The sequence below is a fragment of the Vipera ursinii genome (genome assembly GCF_947247035.1).
Source record: "Vipera ursinii genome assembly, chromosome: 1".
Lineage (NCBI taxonomy): Eukaryota > Metazoa > Chordata > Lepidosauria > Squamata > Viperidae > Vipera > Vipera ursinii.
This window is the reverse complement of record NC_139512.1, coordinates 190007931-190030901: the sequence shown is the minus strand read 5'-3', so window position 1 is coordinate 190030901 and position 22971 is coordinate 190007931. Positions and strand designations below refer to the sequence as shown.

Below are 22971 nucleotides of genomic sequence, written 5' to 3'. Positions count from 1 at the left end.
CTCACTAGAAAGGGAATTCTAATGGAAAACATCCTTAGAAAGTCCACTTTTCTCTCCATTATCAGATGTGTATAATGGCAGAGGAGTTTGCTGCAACGATGAAGTCTCCAGAAGTCTCCCTTCTGCCTTGCTCTGTCCACCTGGAGATCTCCCCTCCAAGAAGAACATCTGTAATGTCAAAACCTTTTCCTTCCCTTCCTTCTATCCCCTCTCCCCTGCCCTTCCTTCCCTCCCATCTCCTCCTCCCTCCTCCCCTTTCCTCCCTCTCCTCCTCCCTCCCTCCCTTCTCTGGAGCTTGAGGTTGCTAAGTGAGGCCAGTAAATACTCGCTGCAAGGAGAGCGAATGGGACATGCAGCAGAGGGAATCAGCGTTTCTCAGCATGCGCTGATCAGCGCATACTGAGAAACGCTGGATCTTGAACTCCTTGTCCCAATTGCTTGCCTTGCTGCAAGGAAAGGGATTGGGACGCGCAGCAGAGGGAATTGGCATTTCTCAGCATGTGCTGATCTCGCGCTCCTGACAGTCTCCCTCCCTTTGTTTCAGCTTGCTTTCTGCAATAGAAAGCAAACTAAAACAAAGAGAGGGAGACTATCAGGAGTGCGAGATCACCGATCTCGCTCTCCTGCAATCTCTCCCGCTCGGTTTCACCTTGCTTTCTGTTGCAGAAAGCAAACTGAAACAAAGAGAGGGAGACTGTCAGGAGTGCAAGATCAGCGTGTGGTGAGAAATGCCGATCTCATGGTCCTGGCAATCTACCTCTATTTCCACTTATGAAGGTCAGGGCTGGCCTTATGGAGTCACCAGAGCTCCTGTGGGCCCAGGTGGATGCATACACAGGGCCGCTGATCAGCTGACAACTCTGTACCACTGGCCTCAACCTCCACCAATGGGCTACAGTCAGCGGAGGTCAGGGCCAGCTGTACAGAGTCGCCAACAGTGGGGGGAGGGAGTCAGGCAGGCACGTTTTTCCCTCCACATTCTGATGGCTTTGCCTACCTTGGCGCAGATCAGGAAAAAAATGTGCACCTTGATTCCTACCTGCTGCTGTGGGATGAATCCTGGGGACTCATTGCCACTTTGCTTTCCCCTCCATAAAGAACCTTGGGAAGAGGAGAGGGAGGAGGAAAAGAAAATGAACACCTACCTGCCAAGGATGTCTCTGTCTCCTTCAGGCTCAGGCTTGCTTCTGGGGGAAGGTTGCTGACAATGAGTTCAAGGGGAGGGAGGGGCCTCACTCTGTGCCTGCACTCTTCGCCTGCAGGCTGCCGGCAAGCAGCATGTTTTCCAGCAGCAAGTGAGCTGGTAAGGAGTGGGGGGGCAAGGGGGAGGTGGGGGGGAGGAAGGCAACACCACGAACCACCAGCCAGGTGCTCGCATACCACCAGTGGTACGCATACCACCGGTTGAAAAGCCCTGCCTTAGGAAAGGTAAAAGTATTGGGATGGCTTACATGAGAAAAAATAGACTTAAATATTTAAATGTAATTAACTTTGAGAAAATCTTAACCAGTAAGAATGTCTTGAACATTCTGGGAGAAACAAATGTAAACAAGAACTGTAAACAGGATCTAGGATGAAGCAACCAGAATGACTAGATAGAAAAGAAATATTATATTGATGTGATTATTATCTATAGAAATATTAGAAAAAAATTATACTCAATTGTTATCTACCAAAACAACAAGAATTGTATTAACTTAAGGTTAATATGGAAAAATATGGAAAAATAAGGTTAATATGGAAAAATATGGAAAAAAGAGGAAATCAGGTAAAGCTATTATGTGGAAACCAAATAAATGTTTTTTTAAATGTAAACCCAAACAACACACTGTTTACCAAATATTAAGGTTTAAAAAATTGTTTAAAAAATCAATAAAATATATTATAAAAAAGAGTACACAAGTCTGTTGCTTGGGGGAATCCTTTGGCAATTTCTAAAACCAGCTTTCTATGGGGCTTTTCAGCCTCCAAAGTCCTCTCACAATCAGGTCAAAAATGATGTTGATTATTCATCTTTTTTTGGCAAGTTGATATTCCAAGGCAGTCCAAGACCGACAAATGTGCAGATGCAACATTTGGCAAATGAAGCTTTTGTGTCATATGTGCTCCCACCTGGAGATATTGCTGTTTCACAGTCTGAAGGATAAATAAATAAGAATGTCTTCTGGAAGTTCTGCACAAATTCTTGCCTTTTTAGGATTCTCAAAGGTCATTCTTCCATTTTCTCCCCAATCCAGGTGCTCCTTAGTGGAAGGCCAAGGCTTTTATTTTCACAAATTTCTGGGTCTTGTTCTGTGATCTGTATAAAGTAATGGCAAACACTTCAGGGTAAAATTGTGTGAGGGCTCAAATTTACTTGCCCCTCCCATTTTTTTAAAATTTGCCCCAAATCATGAAAGATCACTCTTCCTCTGTAAAATGCTGAAACCCATTTAAGTCTTGTGAAATTTGAACTTTTTCACAACAAAAAATCTTTTAAGCCACTTTTAAATTAAAAAATATATTTTATTTGCAAAGTTCATAGGTGCCCTCCTAACTCCTGATCTGTAGTGTTTACTGTACTGTATTGATCTATATTCTTCACAAGTATCTATAGTTCAAATATGAATGTTTAATCTAAATTCAGGAAAGAGAGGTCCATTTCTTTTTCAATTTATTTAGAGGATATGTCTTCCCACAGAAAAAATCCACAGATGTTTGGCCTTGCTGGTTGAACCAATGAGGGGACGCTACCCAAAGCAGAAAAGATCAGAATGCTCTTGGAAACTCCTGGAAAATAAACATTTACAATTAGAAACTCCTTTCCTAACACTGAAAGTTCATAGCCATTTGGGATTTTTAGCAAACCTTGTTGTTAAACATTTTGGTTTTTTTTAATGATTTGGAATGCTAAATCTAAAGAAACAAAAGCAGTAACTTTTTATTAATTAAAATTTAATTTAATTTAATTTAATTTAATAACATTTATATACCGCCCTTCTCCCTGAGGACTCAGGGCGGTTCACAGGGCAGAATAAAATAACCAATACAAACATTAAAAACAGATTAAACAATTGCCCTAGTTAAAAACAATATAAATACAACGCTAAAACCCCCAGAAAAATTAAAAAACAAAAGATAAAACAACCCCAACACTCCCCCTCAGGCTAGGCCGGCTTGTACAAACAAAAATGTCTTGAGATCGCGGCGAAAGGAGCGAAGATCGGGCGCCATCCGGAGCTCTACCGGTAGCTGATTCCACAGCTCCGGAGCGCCCACAGAGAAGGATCTCCCCCTGGGGGCCACCAATCGACATTCTCTGATCGGTGGCACCCTGAGGAGGCCCTCTCTGTGGGAACGCACAGGGCGCAGGGAGCTTGATGCCGGCAGCAGATGTTCCCTGAGGTACTCCGGCCCCATGCCATGGAGTGCTTTGAATACCGTTACCAGTACCTTGAATCTCACCCGGAAGACAACTGGCAACCAATGCAGCTCACGGAGCAGAGGTGTAACGTGGGAGTATCGGGAGACTCCCAACACCACTCTCGCGGCTGCATTCTGTACCAGTTGGAGCTTCCGAGTGGTCCTCAAGGGCAGCCCCATGTAGAGAGCGTTGCAGTAGTCCAGACGAGAGGACACGAGCGCATGAGTGACCGTGCACAGATCATCCCGGCTAAGATAGGGCCGCAACTGACGCACCAGGCGAACCTGTGCAAAGGCCCCCCTAGTCACGGCTCCTATATGATCTTCCAAGGTGAGCCGTGAATCTAGGAGGACCCCCAAGTTGCGAGCCCTATCTACGGGGGGTAATAATTCACCCCCCATAGTTAGAGGTGGAATGTCCGAATAAACCCGGGATGAAGATATGCAAAGCCACTCAGTCTTGTCGGGGTTGAGCTGGAGTCTGTTCCTCCCCATCCAGACCCGAACCGCCTCCAGGCAACGGGACATCACGTCGAGGGCATCACTGGGGTGGTTTGGGGTCGAAAAGAAAAGTTGGGTATCATCAGCGTACTGATGATACCCAACTCCAAAGCCACGAATGATCTCACCCAGCGGCTTCATGTAGATGTTGAACAGGAGAGGCGAGAGGACCGACCCCTGAGGAACTCCACAAATGAGAGACCTCGCGGTCGACCTCTGCCCCCCTGCCAACACCGACTGCGAACGTCCCAAGAGATAGGAGGAGAACCACCGTAAAACTGTGCCTCCCACTCCCAATCCCCTGAGACGCCGCAGCAAGATACCATGGTCGATGGTATCGAAAGCCGCCGAGAGGTCTAATAGGACTAGGACAGAGGAATGCCCCCTGTCCCGAGCCCTCCAGAGATCATTCACCAGCGCGACCAATGCCGTCTCCGTGCTGTGCCCGGGCCTGAAACCCGATTGGGTTTTCATTTTCTGATTCTATAGGTCAAAGGTCAAAAGAACTATGGCCTATGATTTGGAAATAGATGTTAAGCTTAAGATCAGCTGAGGGCCAGGGTGGTAAAGGTGGAGCCTACCTTGGTACTAGTTAGCTACGTGGGAAAAACCTACTTAATAAAAATACACATACTTTTCCCCTTCCAGAGAGACCTTTCATAGACAAATACATTTTTGCCATTGGTTCTGGGTCATTTCATTTATTCCCTTCTCCACAGATTCCACAAAAAACTCTTTTTTTAAACGGAAGTGGGTTCATAGTGTTGGAAAAAAAATCTTCATCAGGTCCAGTCCAAGGTGGGAATAATCAAAATGAAGACTGTTTTATAAAGAAGGTTGCAGTTTATTAAAGAGGAGAGCCAGACAGAAAGATGGCTCTGGGAAAACTGACCACCTGTTGCAGGGAGTGGTGGATTTTTATATCTTCTGGGGCTCTTGAGGTTGTTTCATGTTCCTGTTTGAGGCTTTATATTTCCTGTGTCATGTACTTTGACCTGAGTCTGAGTGTGCCCTTTTGGTACTGGTGGGTTAATCCTATTATTTCTCCTGTCCTTAGAATTTGGGTAGGGGTATATAGATTTTAAAAAGGGATGTGGTGGCTCAGTGGGTTAGGATGCTGAGCTTGTCGATCAGAAGGTCGGCAGTTTGGCAGGTCGAATCCCGAGTGCCATGTAACAGAGTGAGCGCATGTTACTCGTCCCAGCTTCTGCCAACCAAGCAGTTCGAAAGCACATAAAAATGCAAGTAGAAAAATAGGGACCACTACGGTGGGAAGGTAACAGCGTTCCGTGTGCCTTTGGCGTCTAGTCATGCCGGCCACATGACCATGGAGGCGTCCTCGGACAAGCGCTGGCTCTTCGGCTTTGAAACGGAGATGAGCACCGGCCCCTAGGGTTGGAAATGACTAGCACGCGGGGGAAACTTTACCTTTACCTTATATAGATTTTAGGTTCCTTGGTCTTCCTAATAGCTTCCTGGCTCCAACCTTCCTGAAGGGATTATTACATCTGCATTTCTAAAAGCTGGCCTCTGCCTAGTTTCTGCTTGGGGAGAAGGGCTGGGACTGGTTTCTGGGGACTAGCTCCTGTTTTTTTTAAGATGTTCTCCATCATTCCTTTGGGGAAATATATTCTTCCTTTTTTATATTCCCCAAAATATTTCTTTATCTGGATTCTTCCCACAATAGGTTTTGAGTACCATGCACAGTATGTTTTGAGAGGCTACCTTTCTGAAGAATTAAGTTTGTCATGGGTTTTTATCTTTGCATGTTTATTCATACATATATTTTGAGAGTCCCCTCCTGATTCTAATGAAGACTACTGATTCTTAAATTACTTGTTTCTAAGACTACGTAAGTTCACTAAAAAAGTTCACTAAGTTCAGCTAAAAAATGCTTGCTTGTAGTCTTCAGTGCATTTTTCTAGATTAATTAAGTCTGGATTAGTAATGAAACTTAATTAATCTAGAAAATGCACTGAAGACTAACAAGCAAGCACTTTTTACCTGTGTATTGAGTGAACCTAGTCTTAGAAACAAGCAATTTAAGAATCAGTTCGCAAAACCATACTGTTACCCTGCTGGACTATTTCTATTCTATATTATGATGTGTATGGTAGAATAAGCTGTGGCAATTGTTTTCTCTTAAAGAAATTGGTATAAATGTTAAAAAGTATTTCAGATATAATCTTGGAATTTTAGATTTTAGATTTTCTGACAATAAAAAATGTAGCTTTTTAATTGTTTCCAGAAATTTTGGTCAAAGTAACAAGAAGGTCCACCTCAAAAATACTTTATAACTCTCTTTTATCATCAGATAAAAAATGACTAGATCAATTAAACTGTATGAGGGTTTTGTTTGCCCCCTCAAGAAATTCTGAATAGATCAGGAAACTTCATCAGATGTTATTTCCCAGACTCTTTATTAAATCACAGCTCTAGTTCCTGGCCTCCAAATAATAGGACATATGGAGTAGAGCTCTTTTGTATAAATTGCAATATCTAAGAATGATAAAGGCAGGAAAGGCTGAATGTCTCTTAATATCTCTTACTAGTTGTCTAGTAGGGTCAGAGATGGTTAGTGGAATCTCAAAGGTGTGGGCTAGATTGGAAAGTTTAAAAGACGATCCCAACAAAAGGCAATGGTAAAGCATGTTTACATTGTTGCCAAGAAAAATAGAAGCTTGTGCCCACAAAGTCACCAGGAGTTAAGCTCAATAATATGGAATTTTTATCTTTTTTTAAAATTGCAACACACAGGTCTATGCATCTGCCACGTGTATAAAGCAGGGTGTCTCTGTTGCTATAACACAGTTGTACACCAAATATTTTTGTGGAGAAATTACTGTCATGAATCAAAGCACTATGATTATTCTTAATAGTATTTTTGCTATAGTATGGCAAGTGCTAAATTTATATCCAGTATATCATGCGGTATGATACTGCAGGACCCTTGATTTCCTATTTCCCCAGTTCTTTGGGGTTAAGCAGAGAAAAGGTATCTTTGCAATAGGGACTCCAACAGATCAATTCATAGATAAAAGCTTCAAAATATTTTTTTTGTTTCCTAAAAAATACCAGTATTGCAGTTGCAGAGATTTGTGTTCTCTTTATCTACAATCTAAATTAGTTTTTTAATGGAGTCAACATTATTTAAATAGCCTGAGCAGACAAATATATTTTCAGTACAAGCAACTTTTTCTCTAGCAAACTTTATCTAACAAAGTCTAACCTTCATTGTAGATATTACCAAATTGATGGATTACTCTTTTTTTTAAATTACAGGGTTGTTCTGGCTGTGGAAAATGTGACTGCAGTGGAGTGAAGGGGCAAAAAGTAAGTATTCTGAATTTGCAGTATTTTTCCTTCCTTTTGTTTTTGTCAATTTTGAATAAATCAGGATCAATGAACTTTTATACCACCAGGGCACCCAATTTGGGAGGGGGGGGATAATATTTAGCTATGTGGAAGTAAAAATTGGACATAACCAAATTGGAAAACATAGCGGAGCAAAGATTAAGATAAAAGCTGTGATAAATGATTGGGCTGCCTGAGGAATTGCCTCTCTCCCTCCTCTCTCCACCAACAAACATTTGAAGTAAAGTTTTGCAATAACCTCTGAAATGGCTTGCTTTTGGATGCCTGGAAACTATATAAGAACAGGGTTTTTCTAATATTATATCCACATGCCTGAGAAACTTTATATTACAAATCTCAATTTTTAATGGTTTTAGGAAGGACATTCTTTGTAGGATCATATCCACTTTATTCCTCTGGGAAAACAGTTTTAGGAAACCTCATACTTCCTTATGGACATTTTACTAAAAACCCTTGCCCATTTATAGAAATGCAGAAAACAAAAGTTAATACTGACGTTTAAACCATTTATTAATAAAATCAAGCAGTCGGCTGAAGAGTCCTATCAAGTTCACTGAACAGAGCTTTTATTTGAGTAAGACATATATCAGTGTTGTTTAATAAACATTCTGTAAATCATATATCTTAAACTTTAGAGTATTTTATGTTCATTCCTGTGAACAACTAATTCAAGTCTTTGAATGCATGGAGGGATGGCAGAAAAGAAAGTTATTTTTAATGCAGGAGGTACAGAGATTGTAACCTTGAAATCTGAAATTCTTGAGCCTTGGACAAAAAAAGAGAGAAAGGCTTAATGGAGTCCAAAGATTCCACTCATTGACTTCCTTAGTATTAATTGTGCCCCACCCTATAGTGGTTGCTAAAGACACAGTCGAAAGGCAAGGTGTATAAAGGCAAGGTGCAGCAGGATCTCTAAGTCATCAAAGATGGGCTCAGCAGATTTTGGCAAAGCCACGTGTTAAGCTAGGCCTGTCTCACAGATTTTTAGGATTACCCTAGAATCTCATGGAAAACGGCAAATGGTATGATAGAACTTTCCTCTATCCCCATAAAGGTGAATATGTAAATCTGTGGATAAATATTTCTGAAAAGTAATTTAAAATGTGACTGGCTGAAATGGAATGGAGATTGTATCATTGTATCATTTGGCCTTGATCTAGACATGGGGTTCTTAGGAAACTGCCTTCTGTATCAGTATGTATGGACCAAGTTGGTCTATATTATACTGCCCGGCCATAGCTTTCACAGAGAAATTGTTCCTGATTCTACCTGCAAGGAACAATTGCATGCAAAACATGTTCTCTGGCATGCAGTTCTCCATACATGTTCCCTTTTTTCAAGATTGGGATCCTCTTCAGTTGTTGTGTTGTTGTTGTTGTTGTTGTTTTTAAATTAGAAGCTATTTTATATCAATAGGCACTGAAGGAAGACCCTACCCCCCTCCTCAGATAGAAGAAGAAATCTGGAGGCAGGAAGAAAATTTAATCACAACAGTTTCAATCTTTCCAAAGTAAAAATAAGCTGTCCCCCCAAAAAAGAATTAATTAAATCACAAGTCCTTTTTAAATTAAAACAAAAACTCTGTCTAGCTCATTTCCAGAACCCACAGCCTCAGAAGAACCCAAGTGCAAACAAACAACTTGAACAAACATTGATGATAACTTTAACCAAAGGAATGCAGGACCAGGCCTCAGCAGTTAAGGCTGACAGGATTAGAACAGAAACACAGAAAAATACATAAAATACATGAAACACATCAGATTCTTTCCTGAGACAGGGATTAACTTTTAACCTTTTTCCTAAACAAGATTGGATAAAGAAACTAGCCCATCAATAGACACTGCTCCACACTTTGAAAACTCAGAAATTCAACGAATCAAAATTGACAATTTTGAAAACCCTGGAAAGGTATAAAGACACACATTTGGAGAACACTCTTTCTAGCTGGCCAAGAAACTTTGCTGAATGTCACTCATCTTAGTTTCTTGCTATTAAAAGACTTCTTTCCGGCAGCTCTGCTTCAATTCAATTAATTCTCCAAAGCGCTGATCATTGAGTCCCGGGCGGAAGAATCCCCAAGGGAGGGGCTCTTTCCTCTCCACAGTACTGTAATAAAGACAACCATTTGATTAATGGGGGGAGGTAAAAGCACCCGTTTCCACTTCCTTTCTTTTAGTTTTTTAGCTGCTAGTGTTTAGGTCAACAGTGCTTCAATAGGCACAATCTCTACTAAGAAGACAGAGGTAAATTAATTTTAACTGTCTTAATTTTCAAGATTCAAAGTGAATAACATTCATGAGTTTACAAACAGAAGTCATCAGATATTTTTAATAGCTATTTATAAAATCTGATCATCAACAAATTCTTAATTTCAATTCACCCATTTTTTCTTTTCAGATTTGTATTAATTTGTGTTAATTGTAGACAATTAATTTGTGATTTCCCAAATCCATTTTGTGATGACAACTACCACAGTTCTTCAAAAAGAAATATATCTGAGTTAGTACAATACAAACTAGATAATTACTAATAGAGGTAGAAGATGATTATGTGAATGCTTCATTAACTGTATTTCCCCCCCCCAATCTATTTAAAGACCAAACTCAAAGTACAAATTCTGACACTTAAAACTCATAGATAATGGCCTTACCTCAGTTATAACCTTTACATAATACTGTATAATATAATATACATAATAGCAGCGGATTACAGGTAGAAAGTAGAACACTGGTATTTTTTCTGTTTTGTATGAAGGAGACAATTTGATGAACAGGGATAATGTATCCAACAATCTGATGCTTCTTAATTTTTAAATCTCTGGTATTTCTGTTAAATCTAATCCATTAGGATATCGCAGGCCTACCTTTTTAAAAAAATATGTCCAGCAGTAATGACAGCATAACGTTTGTTGTTGTGTTGCACACTTTAAGTTAGGTATAAATTAAATTTGTATTGTAAAAGTTTCTGTAGATACCAAATGATAAAACATGTTGCAGTAAAATGAGTTTTTGTTTGTTTGTTTTAATTCCAATTTAGTCCAATGTGGGCCCTGATAAAAGGAGGGTGATGAGTTCCATAGGATTGTTGGTTTGCAATATTTGCACCCTTGCCTAAGACATCAGTCACATCTCATAATGAGTGGCCCTTATTGGACATGCAAAATCCAAAATCAAACATTGTTTTCTAGCTCAGTGCAATAATAGTGTTAAATGTATTTTTCAACAAGATTTTTTTCCTGTTTAAATGTCATTATCAAAACCCTACAAAATTTTGGAAAAGAACTATGATATGATACTTTAATGGGCAGAATTTTATCAAAATGTTCTGACCTCTTGCCTTCTGAGCTGATCTCTAGACATAATTATTTTCAGTGTGTTATTATGGGCTTAATAGTTAACCTACCCTCACATTTCTTTCACATTTTGGCTAAAGAATTAACTCAAAGATCAACAACCTTTTCAAGTTTGAGATGGTATTACACGTGATTGGTATGAAAGTTTCCCATCCCCGATTTGAAAATGATTTCAAATATTTAATTTTTTTTATTTTCAAACACTTATTTTGGGGAAATGCATGAAATTTGCTAATAGATTAGAAGCTGCCCAGAGTAGATTATAAGATGGGTTGCTATATAAGTGTTTTAAATAAATAAAACAAACAAATAGTGGATAATTGAGGTCCTAGCCTCAACATACTGTTTCTAACTAGACAAATTGCACAAAAATAAAACTGTTGTGGGAAGTGACATTAATGAAAATGAACAAAAAGTTTTACTTTTCTAGATCCATCTGAAAATTTTCTTAAGCAGAAGCAAAATAAGCAGGTTGTTTGTGTCTGAAAATGTAACTACATGGATGAATGTAATTATAGTATTCATATGGCACACTTCCAAACCTACTCAGTAACACGTAGTTTCATATTAACACAGCAAACTAAATCTGATACATTGATATTAGCTGAATAATAGCTTCAAATAATGTTGATATTATGTTGTTATTAAATTAACGCCTACCTTGAAAAAAGAACCTGGTGGTTTAAATCTAGCTGGCTCACCAAATGAGCTAGTATGAAAAAATATTTAAGAATTTTTTTTATAACAATTCAGATTACTCATTTGTCTCACATATTTTAGAGAACATTTTAAAACTGATGCTTTGTTCATTAATTTTGCAAGAAATTTAAAAAAAACAAAATTAAGCAACATCTCAGAAAACAGATTTAAACTGGAGACATTCTTTTTAAAAAGGAACTTGTGATAACAGCATAAAAAGACTGCTGCGGATATAGGTGTCACTATGCATGGAAAAAACAGATCTTATAAATTTAGATCAAGACAATGTAGAGAGACCCATAATTTGTTTAGATTGGCATACTTATATTTCTTCAATAAAAGAAAGAAAAACTTTAAGGTTTTAGGTACTGTTTTTGAAAAGAAGAATAACAATCTTTAACTTGTATTAAAAATGAACAAGAAAGATAGTTACTTGATGACCGAAATAACTTTTTTAAATAATCAAAACTTCTACTTATATTTTGATTACTCAGAACGAAAGGATCAAAAGATTTCAACATTTTCAAACTTCTGTAGCTGTTCAAGTACTTATTTAATTCCTGAAACATTAACAAAGATTGGACTCGATTGGATTCCAGACTGTCCTCTGGAAAAATTCTGTTTAAACAACAAAAGCAGCTCTGAGACTGTTCAAATTTTATTTAAATTATTTTGAAATAGCAAATCAGTTCAGTGGTTATCAGTAGAATATCTGATCTAGTGCAATACCATTTCTGTCACATTTCTATATTCTCCTGGAAAACATTTTCATCTCTATTAATCTTTCAAAGTGGGTGGTACTTATTATTCTCCCAATCCATTAAAAGTAGTCCTCCTTTAGAAACTGCCTTGGATAGTGACCATTTGCAAACACAACAGTAATAAATTGTAGTAAACAATCAGGGCTTTTTTTGTCATAGAACGCTCAGAACAGAGTTCCGGCACCATTTTTGGATGGAACCTTGTAGGGTAGGCAAGGTGGGTTGTATGAAATGTGTGAGTTCCGGCATCTTTTTCTTTTACAAAAAAGCACTGTAAACAATAATTAAAAATCATTTCTGGTCCAATGCATTCACTTACACCCATATTTCTGTACCTGACAACATTTCACACTGTAATGAGAGTAACACTGGTATTGCTGCCTAAAACAGTTTTATCTAAATGAGATGAAAACAAACAGAAATCTACGTAATGTCTCTCTCTTTCATGTCACATTTTCACTTAGTGACCATTTCATTGGAACTAATGCTAAAAGTACTTGGTTTCTTTTATTTACATATATGAATAAAAAAGGATCTAATTACCAGGCAAAATTCAAGGGGGCTTCTTTGAAATTCTTCTGTAAGTAGAACCTCACACCTGTGAAGCTACACAAAATTCTTAATCTTTAAATTCTGGGTTAAGGGATCATTACTTAGTTTATTATCATTAATGGAAGAGAAACACAGGAGAAAGAATGTAGGCCATTGAATTCAAACTCCTTGTTAGTGCAGAAATCCAAATTAAACATTAAAGGCGGATGCCTATTTTGCTTCAAATATTGTGTTTATTTTAAGCAGCACTCATTGAAAAGTTCAAAGAAATTGTAACAAGTGCAAAGAGAATGTCAATGAGAATGAACAGGAGATTGGACTGAAGGAACTGAATATGTTTAGCCTTGAGAAGAAGATTGAAGATAACCAGACAGCATACGATAGCACTCTTCAGAAAAAAGAAAGAATGTTATAAGAAGAGCACAAGCTGCTCTCTATCTCCAAAGTTCAGAATATGGAATAATATTCATTGTTGGGGATGCTTTAATTTGGATTTTTACAGAAACGGGGAGTGGAATTTGACTTTGAGATTCTATGATATTTATCTTTGACAAACTGGTAGCAGTTTATTATCTATCATTATGTGGGTACCTAAGTTCAATAAAAGATAGAATAAAAGAATACAATAAAATAACTACTGATAAAATAATATATCACAAGTAATTATAACATATCAGATATAAAATAAGCCTGTTACCTTAAAGGCCCATAACCCTGACATATAATAAACTAGAATAATATGATAACCAATAAATAGCGACCAACAAGGTAGTGACCAATGAAATTTGGGGGAGAGGGCATAACATCAAAAACTTGGTATCCAATCAGATTATGAAATATGCGTATGGCACCAGGAGACACAAATATGTATCCATACAAATGTTGAGACAGTCAAAAGAGGAATTGTTTCTTAGGTACTGCAGATGGTACTGCCTTTGGTTCTAAGACAGAGAAGCAGGCCACCCTCAAATCAAAGAAGTACACTCCTCTCCCTCAGTCTTGCTCTTTAAAACTGAAGTTTAAGAAACCTTGGAATTTGATACCACCGTGTAAAGAAAATATTATTAGGACTGGCCAGCTGTTTCTAATGTTGTTCTTTGAAAGTGCTTTTGTGCCTATTCTAGAAGAGCTGAAAACTGGTGAAAAGAGGGAGGGAGGGAGCATTAACAATGGCACCTCCTAAACAACACTTCTCAGAAAACCTAGGCAGAACCTTGCAGACATCATACCCTCAAACTCTCTTACAACTTTTTCTGAAATATGGCTTGCTAATTAAAATATCTTGTAAACTATTAACAAAGAAGATTAAGCTATGAATGTTGCTTGATATTGCTCTTCTTGTTAATGAAGTTGCAAATGTTTTATACCGTAGTAAATAGAAATACACAGAAACACATATAAATTATTCAGTTAAACTGCTTTTGGCTACAATCTTATAGCCTGCAAAGTGTTGCAGAAATTGTCAATGATTTTCTCATTTGAGGTCAAAGTCAAGGCTCCAGCCTTGAAGAAAGAAATCTGATTTCCCCTCCTTCTTCCTTAACAGCCTCTTTGGCTGCAGTTTTGTGATTTTGTTTCATTGCTGCACATGCTTACCATTGTTGAAAGAAATCAGGGTCTAGTCCAAGCTGGGAATAAGCAAAATGGACACTGCTTTAGAAAGAAAGTTGTAGTTTATTGAAGAACAGAGCCAGACAGAAGGATGGCCCTGGGAAAGCTGACCACATGTTGCTAGGAGTGGTGGGTTTTCATAACTTCTTGAGCTTTTGTTTGGAGTTGTTCCTGTAGCATGACCTGTGTTTGAGTGTGCCTTTCTGGTATTCTGATGTAGTGGGTTAATCCTATTATGTCCCAAAGGTCATGTACTGGTTCCTTGGGGCTATGGCTGATGATTGTTGGATTTTTTGGTGTGAGGGATGATTGATTCTAGGGATCTTTGTCTTTCTAATCCAAGCTTCCTGGCTCCAAACTTTCTGACAAGATTATCACATCTGCATTTCTGCAAACCTGGTTTCTGTTTGGAGCAGAGAGACTTGGGTGGGGGGGTTGGTTTCTGCCTTTAAAATCCTTTGGGGAAATATATTCTGCCTTTTTAGTATTTTCCAAAATATTTCTTTCTCTGGATTCTTCCTACACCATGTTAGTTTGTACATAGGAAGGACTCCAAAACTATTTTGGTGGCATAGTGCAGAGTTACCATCTCTCCTTGCCTTCTCTTACCTCCCTGATACCAAATGAGATATAAATAGCGTAGATATTGATTTAAACTATTTCCTATTCCAACAGGAATGCTTTTCTATCTTGAAGTGTTGGAATAGGAAAGAGTTTAAATCAATATCTAGGCTATTTATATCTCATTTGGTATCAGGGAGGTAAAAGAAGGCAAGGAGAGATGGTAATTCACACTAGATCTCTTTGCACTATGCCAGCAAAATAGTTTTGGAGTCCTTCCTACATTAGGTCCTTCCTACCTAACATGGTAATTTACATTAGATCTCTCTTTTCTATCTTGAAGTGTTAGTCTACTGTCACTGGACAGCCATTGGGATTACTGAACTATTCCAAAGTACTATTAAAATTACTCTGCTGGTAATCTGTTATAATATGCTATAATAGAATTTTGGGATGTTATAGTAAATTAGTTCTAAGTTTTTATTTATTTTTCAAACTGAGTATTCTGCAAATATTAAACTTTTGTATTTGTAACTGAAGAAGTTTATAATTTTAATTAAGTTCTTTGATTACACTGTGCTATTAGCTAAGCAAACTTTGCAATTTGAAATCACAAATTCTGATGAAATCACAAATTTGTCTGATAAAAGGAACTGTAATCCACTTGAGATTATAATTGTTAGTTTTTAAAGTAGCACATGACTGTTGTTTTTGTAGCAAAACACTAAATGGCTACCCTGACGGAAATTGTTTTAATGGTATGTAAACAAATAAAAAAGCCAAAAAGAGATGGAGGGGTAATGATATAAACATTTGTTAAACTCTTAATTTTGTACTCATTTTCAGATTGAAGTGAAAGATCTTAAACATAAGGGACTTATGCATCACTTTTAGTTGCATTAATATCTTTACAAATGTAAATGGTAAACCCAGAACAGGGGACTTTGCCTTATGAATATGAAAAAAATGTAATTTGGTTCTTTTTTTTACCTTATCAATGTTCCAGTAACAATGTCCTTTCTGACTTCGTGGTATAAAGAAGTAGATTCTTTTGTTCTCACTACTATGTATTATACATATTTCTTCTTCTTCTTCTTCTTCTTCCATTTTGGGTGTCGAGGGATAACATATATCACATATATATTGTGTATTCAATTTTCACAGGGTGAAAGAGGTTTGCCAGGTTTACAAGGCTTGGTTGGATTTCCTGGAGTACAAGGACCAGAAGGGCCACCAGGAGCCTCTGGAGCAAAGGTAAAATTAACCTTATGCCAAACATTAATTTGCAGAATGGTACTTGAAATCCTGATAACAATAAACAAGCATACTGTTTTTGTATCTTTCTGTAGGGTGATACTGGAGAACCAGGACTACCAGGAACAAAAGGAACTAGAGTAAGTTTACATGAACCATTTTTGCTGCTATACATATCATGCCAATTGTGGTTTATGTAATAAGCCATAGTAGCCTGGTTTACATAATACTCCAAACCATTAGTCCTGGATTACAAATCACAATAACTGGGCTCACGTAATATACTAGATCAGTGATGGTGAACCTTTTAGAGACCGAGTGCCCAAAGTGCAACCCAAAACCCGCTTATGTATCATCGGGTGCCGGGTGCGCATGGCCCATTGGGTGGGTGTGGCTGCAGTGGTAACGGCAGACAGGGTGGGACAAAAAGTTCAATCAATCAGTTCCAACTTTGCAAGATCTCTTTTTTCCCGTGAGAAGTTGAAATTGATTGATTGATTGAAACTTTTTTTTTCTTGCACACGGCGACAGAGGTCTAAAGCGAAAAGGTTTTATAAAACCCAGCTGAAGGCCTAGGATTGGGGCGACGGCGCGTGTGCCCACAGAGAGGGCTCTGCATGCCACCTTTGGCACCTGTGCCATAGGTTCACCACCACGGCACTAGATTATAATCAAATACATTGTAATCTGCATTCTGCTCAGCATAATACATACTCTCATTTTTAAAAATAGTATTGAACAGGTTAGTCATTGTTAATTCTCATACTAAAATTGTATGCTCTGCCATAGTATCTGTATAGATTAAGATGTCATCAAGGTAAACCAAAACTCCTTTATATAAATGATCATATAGCACATGATTGATCAGCTGCATGAACACAGCAGGAGCTCCTTGTAATCCTAAAGGCATGACTTTAAACTTAAAACTACCTAGGGGGCTGTTGAAGGCAGTTTTCCATTCATCACCTTTTCTTACTCTCATGCGATATCGGTGACCTGGCTGGCCACATCTAAAACATTTGATCAGTGGTCCAGCTGATGCTTTTGGAGCTCCAGTAGTCCAAGCAGGTGGGATTCACTGTGGAAGCTGATGCCTCACTGGATCTGGTCTTAGTCTAGGTCCAGGGATCAGCAGCTTCCTGTAGTGGCTTAACTCGATGTCTAAATTCATGGCCATGCAATACCACTCATGGAGTTGATCAGGGATCCCCCAGTAGATGCATGCCTGGAATAGATCTGGGTCCAATCCGGACTTGAAGTGGTGAACTAGTGATCGCTCAGACCACTGCACAATTCTGCCAGCCACTCTCTGGAATTCACGCACATATTTCTTCGCTGGCTGACCCCTCTGTTTCACCTCATGAATATCTTTTTCAGCTTGCAGGGCTATGGAACCATCCTCAAACCTGGTCCTTAGACCTTGGATAAGCAAGCTGTAGTTCCATAGCTCAGGTGATTGCTCATTGTACAAGCCATTCAACCACTCTGCTGCCTCCCCCTCCAGGTTTGCTGCTACCAGATCTACCATATTGGCAGGGACTGGATAAGCATTGGCATTCCTGTTCATGTGGGAGCGCACTTGATTCAAGAAGAAAGTTAACTTTTCAGGGTTGCCATCAAACGTGGGCTTGAAAGGAGGGGCTTCCATGGGTCGCTGCCAATCTAAGAGAGCCTGCAGCAACCCATACTGTTGCAATTGATCTCATGGGAGCCCCACTGCTTGGTGAACTCCTGATAGGGGCCTTGGTCTGGTGTGGCATCGGCAACATTTGGAGCTAAGTTACCAGGGTGCCGATCAGGACTAAGTCTGTAACAATGATGGTCTGGACTAGCATGGTGCTGATATCAATCTGGACTGGCCCGATGTGGATATTGATCAGGGCTATCTGGGTATCAGTGGCAATTGCGGCTTGCTCTATGCTGATAACTTTCAGGGCTGATCTGGCGTGGGTACCGGTCAGGGCTCGCATAGTGATGGTACTGATCAGGAACTAACATACCATTGCTGATGGTCAGGGCTGGCATAATGTCGATGGCGATCAGGGCTGACCGGCCATTGATGGTGGTCGGGGCTGTCGCAACACTGACACTGGTCTGGGCTTTGCCTTCACACTGGGCTTGAAGTTAAAGCTGGCAGCTTAGGCCTCGGGGAGACAGCTCGGACCCCAGCTATGGGACTGAAACTTTGCCTGGATTGGGGATGGTCTTGGGGGCATGTGTCATCCCATTCACTGGAAAGTAACTGACAGGTAACCTGCTCCTTTCCTCCCACCTCCAGTCCTTCAAACCTTTCTCTTAATCACTCAAAGGACTGACTATGGATTGCAGTCAAGTATTTCCACTCACCTGACTCATCCCAAGGTGCTAGTCATTTGGTACCTCTTCAGTCAGGAGAGCGCAATTCATGAGAAGCAGTTACAGTAGCAGGAATTCAGCTTCAGTGGCCTTTAATGAACTCTTTTTCGGTTGGGTTGTTTCCAAACACCAGTGTCTCCAATAGATAGGACTCCTTCTAATAGCAATAAGGGCTCCAACTGGATCTCCCATTCCTTTGGTCTCCTGCCCACTGCCAGAACCACCAAAGTCACACTCTCTATCGGGGCGATAGCCTGCACCCCATCCACTGATGTGGTTGCTGTAGCTTTGAGGCTAGTAACAGGGTCTTCTTTTTTTCTCCATCGTGGAATCTTCCCTGAGTCTTTGTCATCCTCCCAAGACTTTGGGTAGGCAACCAGAGCTCAGGACTCCATGGTATTAAAATAGTTTGGAGTCTTGGGTTAATGTCATGGTTCTAGTAGATGAGACCAATTAAAAGAACTTCAAGGCAGGGAATTCTTCCTCAAAGAACATTTTATTTGGCTACAAAATAATGGCACATACAAAGGTGAAGCCAAGACTAAATCCCCCTCCCCTTGGTTACAAAGTTACAAGTTTCAACTCCCATCCCAATTAGATGTCATAAACCATATTCACCAATTGTTAGAAAATGTGGGCACCCCTCTCAGCTCTCCAGCCCACCAAAATGTTATCAGTAATGACTTTGGTTCCCATGCATGAGAATTTATTTGGCTAAATTAGATCTATAACCCCTCCCTCCTTCTTTCTAAATATGTGGCAACCGAAAACAAAGTGAAAATGGCTTCCATTCAGTTCGTTGCAGTGTTGACATATGGACTTTTTGCCAATATTTGGCAATGGTGTTTTGGAGGAGAATGTTGCTGGGGTTCAGAATTACAAAAGCCTTATCATGCCATCACAAGTCCTACCCCTGCTCTATATGTTGGATATTAAAATGAAAGGTACTCTGCTTATGGCAGAGTACTGCTTTCATCATTTTATTAAAACTAAAGAATGACTGAGAATGTGACTGTTGTTATATGTGTTTCTGGTGATTTAAAGTGTCTCTCATGAATGTTGAGGCGAAACAATTTCTTGATGGTACTATTTACATTCTTTTTATCATTTCCTCAAATCTAGGGGCCCCCTGGTACAGCAGGCTATCCTGGGAATCCTGGTCTTCCGGTGGGTATAAAACCAAAGTTGCAGTTGAAACACAGTCAAGCTTTTATTTCGGTAGGAATTAACCTACTAATCACTGTTTGCTTTTCTGCATCCTTTCTGAACCTCAGGGCATCCCTGGAGGCGATGGCCCGCCTGGTCCTCCTGGGATCCCAGGATGCAATGGAACAAAGGTAAACTGTTTTTAAAAAGTATTTTAAAGCTCTTTTTAAAAACCATGAATTAAAGACATTTTTTTCTCTTCCATTAGGGAGAAAGAGGTCCTCTTGGCCCACCTGGCTTACCTGGCTTAGTTGGCAATCTCGTAAGCATTTTAAAATAATTTGTTTTAACATAAATCGAAACAAGTATAATTAAAAAATTGGAAATCGATGGCTCAGTTTGCAATTCAAAATTTAATTGTGGAACTTGATAATTAAATCATTTTGCTAGTTTCTTAATTTCTCAAACAATGTTATATTTTCCAGGGACCTCCAGGGCCTCCAGGAATAAAGGTACATTTTTTAGTTAAGAACATACCTATCATTTATTGTTTACATGACATGAGATGTGGATCTGGCACATCAACAGAATTCAAAAAACCATTCATTGCATTGGTCATAGGAAAAAACACCCCAACATCCATAGAAGATTAAGCATTTGCACTAACTCAAAATGTCACAGAATAATGAGCAGTTTGATTTATTAAAGAAAACGAAAATTGGTCCTCCTCTCCCTTGTAAAATATTAGCAGTCCTTATGTTGCCCGTTCTAAATTTGAAGCTAGCGTCCTTTCCGTTCTGAGAACAAAGAATCAATTGCCTTATTGGGTTTTTTTCTTTTTTTGGGAAATTATACTTCATTTCTCTTTTGAGGAAAAATGAGCTATAGAGAACACACTTTGATTGGAAGTGGGGCCTGATGCAAGTTTCCTTCTTTAAAAAATATCCCCTTTTCTGAGGTTTTTAGTAGGCCATTTACCACAAAAGAAGCCATGAGGCAAACAAAATGACAGAATAAGAATAGACCAAGGAAAGATTCCAGTTTGGACCTCTGTATGAATATCTTTTTTTCGCAAAAAATAGTCAGTTTCTTTCATTATGTCAGTCTGCTCCAACCATACTATAAAATTCTTCTTAAACAAGTTCAGTTACAACTTTTCCATTCAATTCACAGGAAGGATTGGAAGAACTACTTAGCTTACCATTGAGAGGATGACCTCACAGTAGGCATCTGTTTTTGCTCAGGTTCTGTTTAAATGTATATCAGATAGGTTTGTCAAGGATCTCACCTGTGGCTGTCATGTAGAATTGCTGAAACACTACAAAGTTCAGTTCTCAAAAGAACAAGGAGAACCATCCTTTTTTTTTTTTTTTTTAAAAAGGATGCAACTAATGAAACCGGTCAGCTCCCTTTTGCAACCAATAATTTTGTTCCTCTTTTGTACATTTTTAAAATTTATTATCAATCTGAGGGGCAAATAGAAAAAGAAGTATAAAGCATAACAATAGCAATACCATTTAGACTTATATATTGGTCCATAGTGCTTTATAGCCCTCTCTTAAGCAGTTTACAGAGTCAGCATATTGGCCCCAACAATCTGGGTCCTCATTTTACGGACCTCAGAAGGATGGAAGGCTGAGTCAACCTTGAGGCTCATTAGGATTGAATTCCTGGCTGTAGACAGAGTCAGCCTGCAATACTGCATTCTAACCACTGTACCACCAGGGCTCTTAAAAAAATTCCATGGGACAAAAATAATTGTCTAGCAATTAGATTTCTGTTTTATCACACTTTTGGTCTTGTCCATGTATTGCTGTTTTGGGTTAAAAGCCACCTTAAAGAACTCAAAAAAGTTTTCTTGTTATTTTGCAATATTTTAATGAAATCCTTAAAAAACTTAATATATCATCAAATGTAAAATTTTAAATTTATTATGGTTACTGATAATTTAAAATCCTCAATTTTCACTCAAACAAGTAAACAGCAGCAGCAATCCTCTTGTACTGATTGTAATCTATTATTTTTAAATCTGCATCATATAGGGAGATCCAGGACAAATTATTGGAATCCTACCAAATGGTTTGCAAAAGGGTGAGAAAGGATTGCCTGGACATCCTGGATTGACAGTAAGTTTTATTACAACTAGCAAAGATCACAATTATGATAAATGGTGAGGTGATAAGGGGAAGCAAAGGAGAGTCCTGTTATTGCAGAAACCTCAGAGAAGGAACTGATTTGCATTTCTATACACTGTGGATCATCTTTACCCCCTCTAAGTCCATCAGAAAAACAGAATCCAAATAGTGAAACGCCACATAGCCCTTGCAGAAGCGAAGGGGCATAGAAGAATCTACAAAGATAGGAGATATCTTGACTGCCCCTATCAATTCTGGTATCCTGGGCATGTTGCTTTCTTTGAGGATCTGGATTTAATCTGGAAAGAAATGTTGAAGTCCTGATGGATAATTTAATGGAAATATTCACCAGAGATGTGGCAATTGTAAAAGGGATAATATCAACATTAAAAATTACTAGGAGAGAGCTTGAAATATTCAGTCTGTGATGTGGATACCAATGACATAACATATTGGGCACAATTCTGTTTGCACCATCTCGAAGTAAGTAGTTTAGGGTTGGAAAAGATACTGAAGAAAATAATCAGAATTAATTATCTAGTGGTTGAGTACCATTTGTATAAGGAAAAACTAAGATAGTTAAGCCTTTGCATACCACCGTCACAGCAATGTCAGAGATTACAGTGAGACATAAAGGGGAAATGAGCTAAATTTTTGTTTGTGCTTGGCTCCTGAGCCATGTGCAAGTGTAGGAAACTATGACATTATATAGCAAAGTGGCTAAGAAACTGATATTATTTCTCAACCTTTTTTTCACACCCAGGGAGCACCTGGACTTCCAGGTGTTGCTGGCCCTATTGGACCACCTGGACCTCCTGGAAGACAAGTAAGTGATCAGCTTCAGAGGTTTTAAACTGCATATTGCAAGAATTCATTATTTCAGTTAGGTGTTGTCTAAATTTGTCCCCAATTTAAGTTTGTCCCCCAAGTATACTGTAGGTGTGCTAAACATGCATGAGGTTCAACTAATCAGGTGATTTTAGAGAATTCACCTTTTTTTTGAGGCAAAGCAAAATTTCTCCAAATGGACCCAAATGGAACTGATACTACCCCAAATTTTCAGAACCATTTCAATATTTCAATGGCATACAGAAAGGATTATAGGTTTGCAAAAATGTATGTATATGAAAATGTCAAGGCAAGGGGAAAAAATCAATGTTGACTGAATGACTAGCGTGCTGTTTGTGCACCGCCCTCGGCCACCCCTCCTTTCCCTTCTTTGCATCAGCCTTACATGCAGACAATGCCATGAGACCTTGGCTTTTAG

General features: G+C 38.9%; 1 protein-coding gene across 1 annotated transcript in view; it reads left to right on the top strand.

Moving 5' to 3' along the window:
* COL4A1 (collagen type IV alpha 1 chain) overlaps window positions 1-22971 on the top strand; it is a 154987-nt gene that overhangs the window by 29870 nt on the left and 102146 nt on the right. Inside the window, exons 2-10 of the mRNA XM_083349205.1 lie at window positions 7186-7236; window positions 15979-16068; window positions 16164-16208; window positions 19546-19590; window positions 19698-19760; window positions 19838-19891; window positions 20055-20081; window positions 21612-21695; window positions 22468-22530. Of these exons, the coding sequence (XP_083205331.1) occupies window positions 7186-7236; window positions 15979-16068; window positions 16164-16208; window positions 19546-19590; window positions 19698-19760; window positions 19838-19891; window positions 20055-20081; window positions 21612-21695; window positions 22468-22530 (522 nt within the window). The remainder of the gene's footprint in view (window positions 1-7185; window positions 7237-15978; window positions 16069-16163; window positions 16209-19545; window positions 19591-19697; window positions 19761-19837; window positions 19892-20054; window positions 20082-21611; window positions 21696-22467; window positions 22531-22971) is intronic.